Here is a 17,616-nt window from a genome sequence, read left to right as displayed (position 1 = left end):
ATGGTACATTATAAATTTCTTCTCAGTGAAAACACTCTTAATCCACATTGCCCTATTTGCAATGTTTCTATCTCAAGTGAAATTCCCATAGTCTATATTTCATACTGGAATTTGGGTTTCCTGTGATGCAGACAGACAGTATTTTAGCAAGGCACAATGCATTAGTTAAAGTCCATTTAGATCCTCAGGGCAAAGTTCATCCCGATGCAGTAGGTTCACACAAGCTCCTAGGGACATACTGACCAACATTTTCAAACTAATTTCAGAGATCGGTGGTGGGCCAGGGGCAGATGACATATGCCTCCTTGACGTGTCCCTGCTGAGTGCGCACAGTGGTCACAGTTCTGGCAAGAGCAGTATGACCACAGAGATACCCAGCACTACTTTGCAACCAGTCAACATTCCCTCTCGCCTACCCATCTGCTGCAGAGCGCAAGCGAGATAGCCTGAATGGCCAGTGTGTGAGAGTGCCTGCTTGCTACTGCCGGGGGCGGGAATAACTTCATGCACACCAACACAGAGAGCAAGAAGTGCACTGAACTCTCCAATTCTCCCTCGGGGCCCAAAGTCAGGCACCTGAGAAAGGAATTGGAATGGCTGGGACCAAGCAGGAGAAAGCGTATTGCTATTGCAGGAGATAACATTAAAAAAAAAATCAGGAGTTGGGAAGACTCCCATTTACAAGCAAAAAGCTTCCTACACATCAGGAGACTTGATCAGTCTGCTTATGAACCATTTACACCATTAATATAGGACTTCTGTTCCACTTAAGTGGCGTACACAGACTTTTGTGGACTCTCTGTTCTGAGGTGAATGCCACCACCGGTAATTCTCTATGTTCAATGATGGTTAAAATATTTCACTTTTTCCCCCTTCCTTCCAGCTCCAGGGACATACACATGTGCTCCAGAAGTAACAGCACAGAAAGTCCAACCAAATCCAAACAGTGCCAGCAAAAGAGAAGAGGCCACCATGAGGAAGATATTCCTTATGCTGGGAGAGTAAACATGAAAAGGGGACAAAAGGAGAAAGAAACCAGCACCATCCTAAGAAGCCCCGAATCTGAGAAAAAACAAAAAAGATATTCCAAGAAAGGAGAGGACCTCTCTCGAGATGACCTGCTATTTCTTCTTAGCGTGCTTGAGGGTGAATTACAGGTGTGTTTTATATTCCAGGTTGTAGGTTCATTGCATAATCTACTCTAAATATATGCTTTCCCTCACTCCTCTTTTAGATAGTACACCTATTTTAATTGGTGCAGGTGTACAAATGCAAAATGTAAGAGTACATAAAATATTCATCCATACACCACAGACAAGAACTCCCAACCCAAAACAAACACTAGACTTTCCTTACTCATCCCAGTATATAACATATTTGAAATATATAGGTGTCATCATAGAAACGTCTTAGTGGCTCAATGGTCCATTACTCTCAAAGTGTGCAACTATGTGTGAATTCATCCCTACGGACAACAGGTAAAACTTTAATTCCACACAATCCCACCTGTATTCAGAATATAATATATTTGTTATATAACTACTTTAGGAATGTTTTAGAAATTTAAAAAACAACACTTTTATTGGCGCCATTTCTTGAGTCCTCCTGTAAAGCCAGCTGCATTAGTTACTTCGAGTACAACTGTACAGGATTCAAAGGGAGCAATAAAACCCCCTAAAAATGTCCTAAAATAGGTTTACAATAGCTTAAAAGGTCCATTATATCTGGGCTTACTGGGATACGAATGACTGCTGGCTCCCACCATGGCCACGAGATATTGGATTTCAAAATTGTGATTTTTTCTATATGTAAAAGCTGTCAATGGCCCAGGGCTGAATGCTGCCCACCCTGGGCAAATATAATTTGCGAGTGAGAATGGAAGTCTGTATTCGCAGAAAAAAGGAGAAGAGCTAGGTGATTTAATAAAAGTAATGACAGCTGTTTGAAATTGCTCATGAGTTTGGAATGTTTGTGAGCAGAGGTCAGGTGAATTGGTCAAAGGTGCATGATAAATGGATTTATCACATGGTTTCATAGTTTAACATCTGGACATTACCTATGTGAGTACTTTTATTATTAATATATGTATATGTAGACACACATTAATATTATAGACTAACAAATTTGTTTGAGCATAAGCTTTTGTGAGCTACAGCTCACTTCATCTGATGAAGTGAGCTGTAGCTCACGAAAGCTTATGCTCAAACAAATTTGTTAGTCTCTAAGGTGCCAAAAGTACTCCTTTTCTTTTTGAAAATACAGACTAACACAGCCGCTACTCTGAAACCTATTAATATTATATACATTCTGCGAGTCTGTTTATTCAACTGGTCATTCACACACAAGTGACCAGTTGAACACAGATACACATGCGCACCCTCCCAGGTCTACTGTCAATTCTTGTAGAATGTGTTATTTTGGCCCTTTCCACAGGGAAATTCTGAGCAACCCTTTCCCCGCTCCGCCAATACTGGGCCCAAAACACAGGGTGGGCTATTTCACATGAAATCAGGGAGTGATGTGAGTGTTAAGAAAAACGCTGTGGTATTAAACTTTTTCAAAGTCATCACCTGTTTCCCTGCCTTCTCTCTAAATTTAGATCAAGACTCAGATTTCCCACACACTCTTTCTGAAAATGCAGTTCTAAGCAAATACATCTCTGTCTAGTTAAAAAAAAGTCCAACCTTCTCAGTATGTTTAAAATTGAAATGGCTTAAATTAAAAATATGAACATACTGGGGTCACTGCATAATTTGTTGATTGTTCCTGTAGGTCAGAGAGTCAATACTTTTGCAGAAAAAAAAGAGTAGGAATGCAATTTTTTGGATTCCTGATTTGCCAGTATACAGTACTGCCAACTCCAACCCTTCCAAAATTATGATTCAATCCCTAAATCATTAGATTATTTTAAAAATTAGATTTTAAAAAGTTTTAAATCTTGCATCTTTTATTTGCCTTCTGTTTTCTGAGAGGAGATTACTTGAGTCATTTTTTCAGCTTTTCTCCACCTTCAGGAGAGTTAGAAACTGGGGTTTTTTTAAGCTGTTACTTCATGAGACTCTCATGACTCCAGAGGCTGGAGCTTTAAGAAAAGCAAACAGTATGACACTCATGATAAAGTCGTGAGAGTTACCAATATTGGGTGTACAGCCTGAAAATGTCATTACCAATTTTTTCTAGAAACCCTAGTATAGATTTATTTTAAGTGACTTGACTTTCTGCATTTCCTTTTGACATTTTCAGAGTTAATATTAACAGGCATTCCTCCCCCTCTAACTTCTTAACATCTGTCACCATGAAGGAGTAGGAAGTTATTTTTTAAAATTGCATGGTATTCGCTTTTGTTTTATATATCTATATCTTGGTACCTATCAAACACTGTAGGCTCCCCACAAATACAAGCGATGTGTTTCCACAATAGGCTTTGTTACACAGTAACTTTATAAAAAGGTACAGTGCCTGCTGTTTTGTCCCAAGACATATGCAAACATACTACTAAGTAAGCGAATTACCACTCTACTTCTAAAGAGAATGGTGACAATTATGCTATTATATAAAAAAAACCAAACATACAATTATGTATACAGAGTGTATAATGTACACATATGCAGCCAAAATTTTCAAAAATGACTAGATTTTTGGGTGGGCAACCTGAGACATCTTAAAAAGAGGCCTGGTTTTCAGAAACAGAGCTCAACACTTTCTGTAACTCAACATCCTTTGAAGTGCCTTGAGGGGGCACCCAAGATTGAGGACCCTAATATTATTAGTTATTTTTGAAAATCTTGGCCTTATGTATTTCTCACACACACACACACACACACACACACACACACTCTCTCTCTCTCTCTCACACACACACACACACACACACACGTCACTTCTGCCAGCTTTAAGGGCAATTAATCTTGTTTTAAAGAGCTGCCATTATGGCATGCTTTTGGAACGCATGCTGTGAAAGGTCACATCCTCTGCACCATGTACCTCACTAGCTTCAATGAACAAATATATATGTAACAATAGAAGCTGACTACCTCCAAGTCAGTTTAAACAACAAAAGCTGCCTTTGTACCCTGTGTGAACAGAGAATGTAAAGCTTTTTGGCTTCCCAAAGTACATTAAAAACTACATGAAAATCGAAAAATAGATGCCAATACCTGAAATGACATTTTGTTCTAAATTCTTGTACAATGAAAAGTATGTGTTCGTACAAAAACCGAGTTACATAATCTACTTTTAACAAAATATTGAGTATCACAGAAAATGTACCTAAAAGCTCCTATTTTTATATATATATTTTTTAAAATTAAGCATAGGATTTTGAAAATACAAAGACCAATATTTCTCTTATAATTTTAAAGACTTCGCTTTACCAAATATCTCAAGGGTACTTAACATATAATTTGAAGAACTTTAAAAACTATTGCCAAATGTTAATGTAGAAGCTACTCATTGAGCACGCCAATACATAAAACTAGTTCACGGGAATTCTGTGCGTTTCTGCAGGCTCAAGATGAAGTCATTGGAGTACTTAAGGCTGAAAAAATTGACCTGGCTTTGCTTGAAGCACAATATGGCTTTGTTACTCCCAAAAAGGTATTAGAGGCGCTCCAACGAGATGCTATTCAAACCAAGGTTGCACAATGGCAAGAGGATATCTATGAAAAGCCTATGGGAGAGGTATGCATAGTATAATACAATATACACACACGGGGACTAACCATATTGCCATCAAAGTCAATAGCAGAAGTCCCATTGACTTCAGTGGGAGAAGGATATTGCTCTCAGACTGCACATCCAATATGGACTACTAGATAGTAGAGCAAAGTACAGAATACACTTTGCTGTAAATTACAAGGCATCATGGTCTCACTGATTTAGGATGGAGCAGAGACCCAAGACATTCTAACCCTAACTCCCACAGCAATTCGGTACATGACCCTGGAGAAGTAATTTAATCTCCCTGGGCAAAATTCAGCAGGTGAAACTCCATTGCAGTCAATACATTTAGCCCACAAGGTTTTTTTCCTCATAGTCCTCAAGTTGGAAGGGCATAACGAGTGGGGTCTCGCAGGGATCAGTTCTAAGTCCAGTTCTATTCAATATCTTCATCACCAATTTAGATAATGGCATATAGAGTACACTTATAAAGTTTGCGGACGATACCAAGCTGGGAGGGGTTGCAAGTGCTTTGGAGGATAGGATTAAAATTCAAAATGATCTGGACAAAAACTGGAGAAATGGTCTGAAGTAAATAGGATGAAATTCAATAAGGACAAATGCAAAGTACTCCATTTAGGAAGGAACAATCAGCTGCACATGTACAAAATGGGAAATGACTGCCTAGGAAGGAGTACTGTGGAAAGGGATATGGGGGTCATAGTGGACCACAAGCTAAATACGAGTCAACAGTGTAACGCTGTTGCAAAAAAAGCGAACATCATTCTGGGATGTTGTCATAAATATAAAGGAAAGGGTAACCACCTTTCTGTATACAGTGCTATAAAATCCCTCCTGGCCAGAGGCAACATCACGTTACCTGTAAAGGGTTAGAAGCTCAGCTAACCTGGCTGTCACCTGACCCAAAGGACCAACAAGGGAACAAGATACTTTCAAATCTTGGGGGGGATGGGGGGAAGAGAAGGCTTTTGTTTGTGCTCTTTGGGACTGAGAGAGGCCATACAGAAATACATCTTCTCCAACCCAACCTAATCCAAGTCTCCAATATTGCAACCAGTATAGGTAAGCCAGGCAAGGAGGAATAGTTTATCTTTTGTTTAATGTGAATTTTCCCTGTGTTAAGAGGGAGGTTTATTCCTGTTTTCTGTAACTAAGGTTTTGCCCAGAGGGCAATCCTCTGTGTTTTGAATCTGAATACCCTGTAAAGTATTTTCCATCCTGATTTTACAGAGGTGATTCTTTTACCTTTTCTTTTATTAAAATTCTTCTTTTAAAAACCTGATTGATTTTTCATTGTTCTTAAGACCCAAGAGTTTAGGTCTGTGTTCACCTGTACAAATTGGTGAGGATTATTATCAAGACTTCTCCAGGAAAGGGGGTGTAGCGCTTGGGGGGATATTTTGGGGAAAGACGTCTCCAAGTGGTCTCTTTCCCTGTTCTTTGTTTAAAACGTTTGGTGGTGGCAGCATACTGTTCAAGGCCAAGGCAAAGTTTGTACCTTGGGGAAGTTTTAACCTAAGCTGGTAAGAATAAGCTTAGGAGGTCTTTCACGAAGGTCCCCACATCTGTACCCTAGAGTTCAAAGTGGGGAAAGAACCCTGACAGATGTATTAGCAGGAGTGTTGTAAGCAAGACACGAGAAGTAATTCTTCTGCTCTACTACACACTGATTAGGCCTCAACTGAAGTATTGTGTACAGTTCTGGGTGCCACATTTCAGGAAGGATGTGGACAAATTGGAGAGAGTCCAGAGAAGAGCAACAAAAATGATTAAAGGTCTAGAAAACATGACCTATGAGGGAAGATGGGAAAAATTGGTTTGTTTAGTCTGGAAAAGAAGACTGAGAGGGGACATAACAGTTTTCAAGTACATAAAGAGTTGTTACCAGGAGGAGGGAGAAGAATTGTTCTTCTTAACCTCTGAGGATAGGACAAGAAGCAATGGTCTTAAATTGCAACCAGGGAGATTTAAGTTGAACATCAGGAAAAACTTCCTAACTGTTCAGGTAGTTAAGCACTGGAATAAATTGTGTAGGGGGAAGTTGTGAAATCTCCACCACTGGAGATTTTTAAGAGCAGGTTAGACAAACATGTGTCAGGAATGGTCTAGATAATACTTAGTCCTGCCAGGATTGCAGGAAACTGGACTAGATGACCTCCTGAGGTCCTTTCCAGTCCTATGATTCTATAATTCTATACTTATTTACTTCACCGGGAGAGAGGAGGAAAGTTGTAGTAAGTATTGTTAATGTCCACTCAGACCTTTAAAAATTAGCCTAATAACTATGTTGTTTAATATATCAGTTTGCTTTCTGGAGGACCAAATTCACATCTGGTGCAAGCAGATATCTCCAGTAGTTTCATGGGAATTTCTCTGCTTGTGCCAGGTGAGAATTTGGTCCAAAGGGCTCAACCCTGAGCCCTAGCATGCTCTACGCTCCCAATGGAAGTTGTGGGGCACAAGAACTGTAGGATCTGGCTTTTTACCGTTTATTAAAATTACTGGAAGTTACAAACTTCGTCAAGGCAGAAATACAACACGGATAATTAAGCAACAGAAGTCGTCCTTTCTGAACTATGTTTCTCTGAATTTAAATTGTGACCCCCCCACCCCCCAGTGTATATCGCTTACATAAAAAAATCTCTTTATATCTGTTAATCCAAATAAATTCTTGAATGTCCCCTCTTTCATTCTGATAAACATGATTTTAGTGCTCATTATAGATTACTGTTATTAAAAAAAGTAATGACCCAAGGTTTCTTCCACCAAGTGTTTTCCAGGCTCTCTAACAAAAACATATCCTAGGATACAGAGTTCATTTCACAGAAACTAATGTCACACAAAAGGTCAGGAACTCATTTCAGGAGCTCGAAGGTTAAAATCTCTAGCTATAATCTAAAACAGATAAAGTTAAATTGCAGAGGTTAATTTATTTTAGAACACTGTGGCATTATGTCATAGATACTTGGAGTATGAATGGAAATGATTTGAAAAACAGTTAAAAGAAGTTTAAAAACTTTAAGTGCAGTCTGCTATTTTGCATAAGTTTAGGCACAGTTTTTTCCTTCTAACACTTAATGGCACCAAAAGGATTTTTTAACATCACTGGACTTAGCAGTTACAAAGACAGAGGTAAACATTCTGAGCATGGCAAAAATGATACAGATCCCCCTGGTACACCGTACATTTCAGTAAACCAAAGGACTGTCAAACTGCATAGAATTCTTTCCATTTTATTTATTTTACTTTTTAGGGATAAATTTTGGTTTTTGTTTGCATTTTGTAAATATGTATGAAGTGAGGGACAACCACACTGTGGGAAAGAGGGCTCTGTCACCTTCCTCATACAGCTCTGGCAATGTACCTCAACCCTGACCTGCAAAATGCCTGCTGTTCTGGCTTCTCTTCAGCGTTTTCTTCCAATCTTGACAACTATGACACAGTTTTATGATGTGGATCAACACCTTCAAGGAGCTAAGTGCAGAATGCCCACATTCAGGTTAAACTGTGAATTGACTCAAATGTTAAGTCGGATTACGAGTACCCCTAAGGGCAAGAAAAATATACTGCTTTCTCTCTCCTTGAATAGATTCCAAGAGACATTGTAGGGGCAGGGAACTTGGCCTTTTAACCAGGAAGAGTTTGAGGATCCTCATGCAATCGGATTGATCTCAGAGCACCTTACGGCTTGTCTTGACTACCGCACAAGTCAAAGTAACTTATGTCGCTCCAGGGTGTGAAAAAGCTACCTGCCTGAGCAACATAAGTTGCATCGACTTAAAACGGTGTCTATACCACACTGTGTCAGCAGGAGATGCTCTCCCACTGATATACCTTCCGCCTCTCATTGAGGTGGAGCAATTATGCTAACGGGAGAGCCATCTCCTATTGCCATACCATGTCTTCACCAGATGCACTACAGCACGATCCATGATCAAGAACATGTAGTTTATACACAGGATGTAGCTTATTTTCATTGGGATAAAAGGAGAGAGGGGTGATGTTTAGGTGGGATAGAAGATAGGTGTGACAGATTCCTATGTGCTTTCTAGTGAGGGTGGGATAAGGTAAACATTGGAGGAAGATTGTTCACCCCCCCCCCCCGCAAAAACCAAGGTGGATGAAGCAGGATAGGAGTAGTCAGAAAGGATTCCTGTTGGTCTTGAACTGGCCAGAAAGGAGTCTGGACTTCAATCCCAGCTCACAAAAGGAATATTACTTGCCCGGGCTGGAGACGCAAGTTACTTCTCAAACAATTTTCTCAGGTCAGGCAAAGTGGTTCTCTTCTCAGAGACCTCTTTCAGAACGGAGTCCAGGATGTTAGACGAGAGCAAGGAAATGAAGCTAAGATGAGACTGTTCTCCAGAGGGTGAATCTAGAAAAACTGTGAGAGACAGCCCATGAACTGAGGATGTAAGTTCCAAGATGGATGGACCTCAGGTCAATGCTGATGAGGCTGAAAACCCCCAGGTCTAAGGCACATGGAAGATTTCTATTGATCAAGAAACGTTGTCTTACATCTGAAATAGCTACCCTGGAGGTGTATACAGTGCAGATGGAAGTGGTCACAGTCTGCTAGATGGCAGGTTTTCCTGACTATATTATCCACTTTACGATCAAGATGATCACAGAAGGAAATGATAAACTCCAGGAACAGGTCTGAGGGTTTGGAATGAGATGCTACTGCTGAGCCCACATTCATGTGGGCCAGTCACAGACCATGAAAGGCATAATTTAGTCACAAAATTCTTTGCAGGTTCTTGGGGCAGGAGGGAAGGGAACCAGGGGCCTAGCAACCTACCATGAACAAGGAAGAGCCTGGTCCAATGATTCGCCTACATAAAGATGGGGGAAACAAGCCTCATCCTCTTGGGCATTAGACTCTATTGGAGAAATCTTCAGGGTTTTAGTGGGATGGGAGAATAACTAAACCCATTCCTCCACAGAGACTCCAGGATTCTCAGAAGAGATCTCAAGACTCAGAGTACAGGTCCAATTCTCCTTCCTCCAGAGACTCACAATATGAGATAAAAAGTGAACAGGTGGATATCTTGGCTCCTAGCCAGAAAAGAAGTTCCTCGCGATTACTGGGGTGGTGGCTTGAGAAATACAGAAAGAAGGTCTCTTTTGAGAGATTCTGGGGTTAGGGAAAGAGGAGAAATACCCTATTGGGAGGCCATGAACAAATGGCTAATCCAGTCTCAGACCTTGGGTGGAGGCCCTCTCCAGATAAATCAAATTAGGACAGGAAGTGGCTCTGAGTGTTGCCTATCCCAGGACTCCCCCTATGAGTCTGAATTTGCTAGGTCTTACTGGATGGTACATTCCCCTTCTATCTCTGGTAGTGGCAAGGGGCTGCGTACTTTAGGAGCCAGGAGCAAGCCTAATCCCATTTGACCAGGCTATCACTGCAACAGGATGGCAGGGAGGGGCGGGGGACTTCACACAGAACATGCTCACACAGAAGTGGTATTTTTCTGTCCTCCTTCCCTCAGAGAGCCATCTGCTTTCTTCTGCTCCATTAGGGCTCTGGAACCTTAAAAGGTTTGGGGGGGGGGATTTAGAACTCTCTATGGCCACTGGTAGTTTAGCTGTAGATCAGCTGTTTTGGACCTCATGCTCTGAAGCTCAGAAATTTGCCGTCACTTTCCTCTCTGATCAGACTCCAAAGGGTGTAACACTGAGATTTGTCCATCACAGCTCCTGGGGGAGGGGGCGCTAACATCTTGTATCAGTCTAGCCCAAATCAAGTTTTAATCCGTCTGTTCAAGTCCAATGCTAATCAGCTGAGAGAAGGATGCACTCTTATCACCTATGAAACAGAGCACATTGAATGGCATCTTTATCATCTTGCAAATTTTGGCCACAAATTTCAAATGCCCATAGGAGAAGGCTGGCAGTGCCCATGGATTACAGTCATGTTGGGCAAAAAGTAACATCAATGCTGGAAACTTGGCAGCTGGGACAAGAATATTTTGTCTAAATAAATATTTAGCTCATACTGTTGAAAGGAGGGGAAAAATGCCAATATATATTCAGAAGGACCCAAATCTCTCTCTGCATAATGCTTTATCATATATAATCTTAAACCAAAGATTATTTACACAAATATACTCTAACAGTGGCATTATTAATTAAAAAGAAAAGGAGTACTTGTGGCACCTTAGAGACTAACAAATTTATTAGAGCATAAGCTTTCGTGAGCTACAGCTCACTTCATCGGATGCATCGAAATGCATCCGATGAAGTGAGCTGTAGCTCACGAAAGCTTATGCTCTAATAAATTTGTTAGTAAATGCATCCGATGAAGTGAGCTGTAGCTCACGAAAGCTTATGCTCTAATAAATTTGTTAGTAAATGCATCCGATGAAGTGAGCTGTAGCTCACGAAAGTTTATGCTCTAATAAATTTGTTAGTCTCTAAGGTGCCACAAGTACTCCTTTTCTTTTTGCGAATACAGACTAACACGGCTGCTACTCTGAAACCTATTATTAATTAATTTATTCGTTCTCTGAACATTGGATTTATATAAAGAAAAGCTACTCTCTCAGATTTTATACTGGCACAGTGCCACTACACACAAAACAGCCTAGAGAAAAAGTTTAAGAATCCAGCTCCAGCACAACAGATATGAGACATGCTATTCTGTTTTGATTTTAGATACCAGTGGGTGGTAAAATGTTTCTAAATGATTAAATTCCTGTGACCTTCTAGCTTTTGAAACTATTCATCATTACGCAAGAACTAGCCTCTCACATTTTCCACTGTATTGTACAGTATGTCCAAGTGTTAGATCTGCAAAAACACACAGCTAGCAAGAACAAATTACAAAACAACAGATCATTTAATTAAGATTTTGTAATTATATTTTTAGTGGACATTTACATGGATGCTTGTTTGCATTCTCTGGGTCTTTAGTCAGAGACTGTATATAGAGCCTATTTTTTGCAGATGCAGCATTTGGCCAGAGAGTTTGGGGAGCAATCATACGTATTTAGAATTCTCACATCCAGTGTCTTCCCTTGGATTGCAGTTCACATCCTTCCAATCCTAGAGTTGCACGTACCAAGTATGATGGTTTAGGGATATCTTTACCTTTCACCCCTCCTCCTTAGTGTCTCAGAGAGCACCCTACCAAGTGACAAGCCCTGTGCCTATACCTCTTTCAAAGCAGAATCAGGGGCATGGCCACAGCCCACCCACTTAGCTTCCAGGCCCACCCAAATCTGAGCAGGGTGTAGTGCTGCCACAGCGGCCCAGAGCATCACTGAGGCACCTGAGATCCAGGACAGAGCTATGCGCCCACCCTTCAGAAAGCTACACTCCAGCAGCTCTGCCTGGTCATCTTCTGAGCCACCCCATGCGTGTGCCCCACTAAGCAGGTAAAACCTTGTGTCTGGGGCACCAGGGCTAAGAAAAGGGCATGACATCAGGGGAGTAGCTGAGCTAGCAGAGTCTGTTATTGCCCGCCCACCTGAAAGTTGGACCCACCCAAATTTCCACGCCTAGCTACTGAACAGAATTCCATAATTCTCCCACTCTGGGACCTTGTCCTCTGACTACAGCACTGCGTGTACCAGCTGTGATTGCTCAGCCGCTCTGGGCTCAGCTACCTACAAAACTTCCCTTCAGGAGCTGACACAAGCTGTGAACACAGTGACCTTAACAGACTTTTCAAAACAGAGTATTGTTTACTCACAAAGGTACAATCAAAGCATAACAAGAGAGCAGGCATTTTTTTAAAACAATAAACAGCCTATACAGCTATCTGTCCTATCTAGAGGCTTAGGCAAGCCTAGTTATCACCCTCACCCTCTGGGGACTGAGGTTCAATCTGCTCCCCAGAGTCCTTGCCTCACTCTTCCCTCTTCTACAGGAACTGTCCTTTTATCCCCATCAAATTCTTTATTTCAGTTTCAGCTGCCCCCTCTCCTGCCAGGTTACAGCCAGGCTGTTGATCTCAGTGAGGCCAGAGGCAAACCTTCCAAGTGATGATATCTGCATTTTTCAGAGTAGCAGCCGTGTTAGTCTGTATTCACAAAAAGAAAATGAGTACTTGTGGCACCTTAGAGACTAACAAATTTATTTGAGCTTAAGCTTTCGTGAGCTACAGCATCTGAATGCATTCAATGAAGTGAGCTGTAGCTCACGAAAGCTTATGCTCAAATAAATTTGTTAGTCTCTAAGGTGCCACAAGTACTCCTTTTCTTTTTGGATATCTGCATTGTCCATTAAGTATCAATGAATGGAACTATGTGACTTTTTTGTCCACTTCCCTGCATACATACAAGTAATCACTGCTTTAATAAATCTCCTGTAATTACAGCAAACACCACAATGGAACTCCAAATAGATAGAATATATAATATTAATAAAATACTATAGGGAGCTCCCATGTCCTTCACACCAAGAATCACAAACAGGAATATTTTCCACTTGTTAATACCATTTATTCATATCAGATTGACTACCCTGGGCATGCACCTCCAACTGTCATTTATATGCTGGGAAACCAGCCATTCCTTTATGTTTGACTTTAATGAAATGTAAGCCAAGAAGTTTCATTAAGTTTTCTAAGATAGCAATTTCCACCCTGTTGAAGTCACATATACATTTTTGAAGCAATGGCCATATGGATCTCTCAGCTTCTGGCTTCCTTCTTCCCTATCCCCACAGATACATACCCCAAAAAAATCTCAAGCCTCACACCTCCTATCATGACCTATTTTCCTGAATTCCCTTATATCATTGACTGTGACTCCACTAATGTCATCAGGAGAAACTCACCACTTACTGAAGCATGCTCAGTGAGTCCACTGAATTGTCAACTGAGCCAAAGTGAGGGTCTCCTCCATGCTTGTTTATTGCCAACTTTTAGATTATCTGCCTGAAAGCTGATCAGAGCCACCTCATCTGAGAGCAAAAGACTGCATAAAGTTTAACAATGTATGGAGCAAAGTTTTACCAGTCTGATGCAGAAGTTGCGTAATGGGATGTGGAACACTTGCTTCTAGAGCTGGGTAGAATTTTACAAATTTTGAAATATTAAAATATCTAAAAAAATTGGTAAATATTTCAAATCAATTCAGAAAAAAATTCCCTCTTTTTTTTGACCAACAATAGAGCTGGTCAAACTATATCAATTTTTGGAATTCCTATCTTTTTATTTAAAAGGGAGCAGTTTAAAAATAATTGAACTTTCTTCTTTTCCCACACCAGCTTTACTTGCTTCCCAGTGAACAAGGGGTTAACTTCAGCTCAGTCTTGCTATCTATTGCACATGTGTTTTGAAGAAGGGCTATAACTGTAGCTGTTTGTGAAGCAGAAGAGAACACTGAGAAGGTTGGACTGTGCATAGTAGATACACAGGAAGGGGTTGGACCCCAGAGGTTGGGGAGTTTTCTGATTAAGTTGAATTATTCCACAAAGAAGAGACCCTGCTGACTGGGGCAATCTACCACCCATCCACTATGGCTGGGCAAACTAATCCAGGAAGAGAGTATTTTTATGGGTTTTGGATGAAGTTTAGCACCAAAACATTCTCAGATCCTGACTAATGAACAAGAGGGCCATAGCAGAATGTCCCAACACTCTCTGACATATATAGACCTTAAGGCCCAAAGGGAACAGCATGGTCGTCTACTCTGATCTCCTGCACATTGCAGGCCACATAACCTCATCCCCCATTTCTTCAATACACCCGTAACTTCTGGCTGAGTTACAAAAGCCCTCCAATCTTGATTTAAAGACGTCAAGTTACAGAGAATCTACCATTTTACTCTAGATCAAACCAGCAAGTGACCTGTGCCCCATGCTACAGAGGAAGACATAAAACCACCGGGGCTTCTGCTAATCAGACCTATGGGAAATTTCCTTCCCGGCCTCAAATATGGAGAACAGTTAGACACTGAGCATGTGGGCAAGACCCACCTGCCAGATATCTGGGAAAGAATTCTCTGAAGTAACTCAGAATCCTCCCCATATATAAAGGGACTGAGAATTCTTTTTATTTACAAGTCTTCTCTAACTAAATTCTTTAGAAAGTAAATACCTGGATAAGAGCAGTTGTCTACTTTATACTCAAACATTTTTGGGTAAGAGGCAGATCTCAAGAACATCGTAACAGCCTGCTTGGAACCATCAACCCCAAGTTAAAAAAACCCCAATGTTACCATGCTTGCCATCTGGCTCCAAAGTACTGAATACAAATCATAGATATTAAGCTACATACAAAGAAAAGAGCATCACTACAGATCAAAAAAAGTGCCACAGTAAATAGGAAAGAGGACAAAATAAGGGCTATAGGCTGATTTTTCAATCCAACTCACTTCAGTCCCTGGAACTTATGGCAGAATCCAGCCAAATGTGCTGCAAGATGAAGCCTGGGTTACTGGGAGAAGCCCCCACCATATCTAGGTTTCAAATAAGAAAACATTTCCCCCATCTCAGAGAGACTCTCTTTCAGCCCAGCAAATCAAGTCTGTCTTGGTCAAAAGACTGCCAATCCTGACTGAACGATGCAGGCCAAAGAAGAGCTGTTCCATTTTATGTTTCCCTTAATCAGGCACAAATACAATACAAGTCACTGTAATAATAAAGGTCTTTTGCCACTTCAGAGAAGAGATGAAACTGACATTTACATAATGAATGACCTTCTCATTCTTAGTTGTGTTTGAAATGGAACTTGAATTTACATGCATCATGGCTACACAAAGAACTTTCCCTCAACCAATAAAGAGTGCCGAGAAAAGACAGGAAGGGGTATTTCCAAAATAAGAAGGAAGACGACACACATGAAAAATAATCTTTTCTGTTTGGAACGTCATCTGCTTCAAGTTAACAGTCTTACCAATGCTTCGGATTGCCACATATGTTTGGGTTACTATTGCAGATATGGTCCATCTGTCATCCTCTGAATACTATGATGTCATTAAGATCGGCACATTTCAAATAGTCAACATCTACAAGCCTCCTAGCATTAGTTGGGGTCAACAGATCCTTCCAAGCTTACAGCTGTTTATGTTGGAGACTTCAATAGCCATCATAAAGGTACCAATCGCCACAAGCTCAAAAAAGCACCAGTAGAACCTGTGCAAAGCCAACTAGGAGAAATACAGCCAGGCACTGGGACAGAGTACTGTAACGATATCACCCCATCACATTCCGATAGAGGAGGCTTATAGGCATTTCTGTAGAGCCATCTACAAAGCAGCCACCAGAACTATTCCACGTGGATACTGCCCTGTGTACATCCCCTGCCTTGAAGAGGAGTGTGATGCTCTACTCAAGCAGTATGATTCACCTGGTCATCCGGACATGGCTGACCACTTAAAGTTTTGAGCTGTGCTCACCAAGCCAGATGAGAGAAAAAGACTAAGAACCTGGACTTTACTCGTTCCAGCAAGAAATGCTGGAGTTGTCCAGCAACCACCAACAAAGCTGATCATCTGTGAGTGCTAACCAAGTAGCCAGGCACCTGCTTCACATGGGAACGACCCCCTTGGAAAAAGAAGTGAAGATTCAAGTCCAGAGTGAGTGGAGGGTGTTCCAAAGGCAACACAGATCCAGAGCTTGGGCCAAACCTTTCACTGTTCCAGAGCTGGACAGAATGCTAGATAACATCAAGTCTGGCACTGCTGCCGGCTATGACAATGTCCTTCCAGAGTTCCTGAAAAATCTTGGCCCATATGCCTGCTCTTGGCTGGCTTAATTCTTCACAAGGGTCACCAATGAAGGAAGACGGCCAAAAACTTGGTGCATGTCAAAAATCATCGGCCTCCCAAAACCACCACCTAGTAAAAACCAGGCATCACTCTACATGCTGCTTTCTATGTGTCTCAAGGTTCTAGAGCATCTACTTTTACAGCAAACACCACCAGAGGTACAAAGTACCTTGAATGTCGAGCAAGCAGGCTTTCAACAAGGTCAACAACAATGTGACCAAGTACTTTCAACAATGTGACCAAGTACTTGCCCTAACCACATTCATTTAAAACAGGTTTCAAAGAAACCTTGAAAACAGGCGCTATTTTCCTTGACCTCACTGCAATGTACCTCACAGTGTGGCACAGGGGTTTACTTATTAAAATATCAAGAGTCCTCCCCGCCATGGGTTACTGATGCCATTGAACTGCTGCTCTGAGACAGATGGTCCAGGGTGCATGCGGGTGAGAAAACAAGTGCTTGGAAAAAACAGATGAATGGGTTATCCCAGGGGTCTGTTCTAGTCCCAACCTTATTCCAGCTATACATCAATGACCTATCATCCACCCAGTCATGGAAGTTCATTTATGCAGACAAAATCTGCTGCAGGCTATAGGCTCAGACTTTATCCAAGCTGGAGAAGACCCTGAGTGACAATGTTACAAAGCTAGTCGACTACTACAAGACCTGGCACCTTCAGCCTAGCACCAGTAAGACTGTCCCTAACACATTCCACCTCCTCTGTGCCAATGCTAAAAGAGAACTAAACATCATAATGAATGGCCAGAGCCTGAAGCATACCCAGCATATCGAGGGTGTGACCCTCGACTGAACACTGACATACAATAGCCACCTGAGCAAGATAGCAGCAAACGTCAAGACATGCAACAACCTTCTCAGCAAATTAGCAGGCTCTTTTTGGGGAGCGGATGCTCCAACGCTAAGAATCTCAGTCCTTGCCATCTCGTACTCAATAGCAGAGTACTGTGCATCAGTAAGGAGTGGGTTGGCACACACCAAACTTGTTGACATGCAACTTAGCTCAACAATGTGTATCATCACAGGAACACTCTGATTGACTCATTTTCCCTGGCTTCCAGTTCTGAGCCATGTTGCTCCCCCTGACATGGGGGTGAAGGGGAGATTGCAGCTGGAAAGCTGATTGAGATGGTATGTGCCAACCCACACTTGCCCTTGTTCAACGACCCTCTTAGCCCACAAGCCACACATCTT

The 17,616-nt window shown here is 41.4% G+C and overlaps 2 protein-coding genes across 8 annotated transcripts in view; one reads left to right on the top strand and one right to left on the bottom strand.

Annotated features, from left to right (window-relative positions):
- CMSS1 (cms1 ribosomal small subunit homolog) overlaps positions 1-17,616 on the bottom strand; it is a 387,357-nt gene that overhangs the window by 234,524 nt on the left and 135,217 nt on the right. The window lies entirely within an intron of this gene.
- The window catches only part of FILIP1L (filamin A interacting protein 1 like), a 287,759-nt gene that overhangs the window by 171,793 nt on the left and 98,350 nt on the right, over positions 1-17,616 (top strand). For both annotated transcript variants that reach the window (XM_043511343.1, XM_043511337.1), the window contains exons 3-4: positions 884-1,157; positions 4,507-4,680. In XM_043511343.1, coding sequence (XP_043367278.1) covers positions 900-1,157; positions 4,507-4,680 — 432 coding nt within the window. In that variant the 5' untranslated portion in view covers positions 884-899. The remainder of the gene's footprint in view (positions 1-883; positions 1,158-4,506; positions 4,681-17,616) is intronic.

The sequence above is a fragment of the Dermochelys coriacea genome, chromosome 1 (assembly GCF_009764565.3).
Source record: "Dermochelys coriacea isolate rDerCor1 chromosome 1, rDerCor1.pri.v4, whole genome shotgun sequence".
Taxonomy (NCBI): domain Eukaryota; kingdom Metazoa; phylum Chordata; order Testudines; family Dermochelyidae; genus Dermochelys; species Dermochelys coriacea.
The sequence above is the reverse complement of the archived record's forward strand: the minus strand, read 5'-3'. Positions and strand labels throughout refer to the sequence as shown.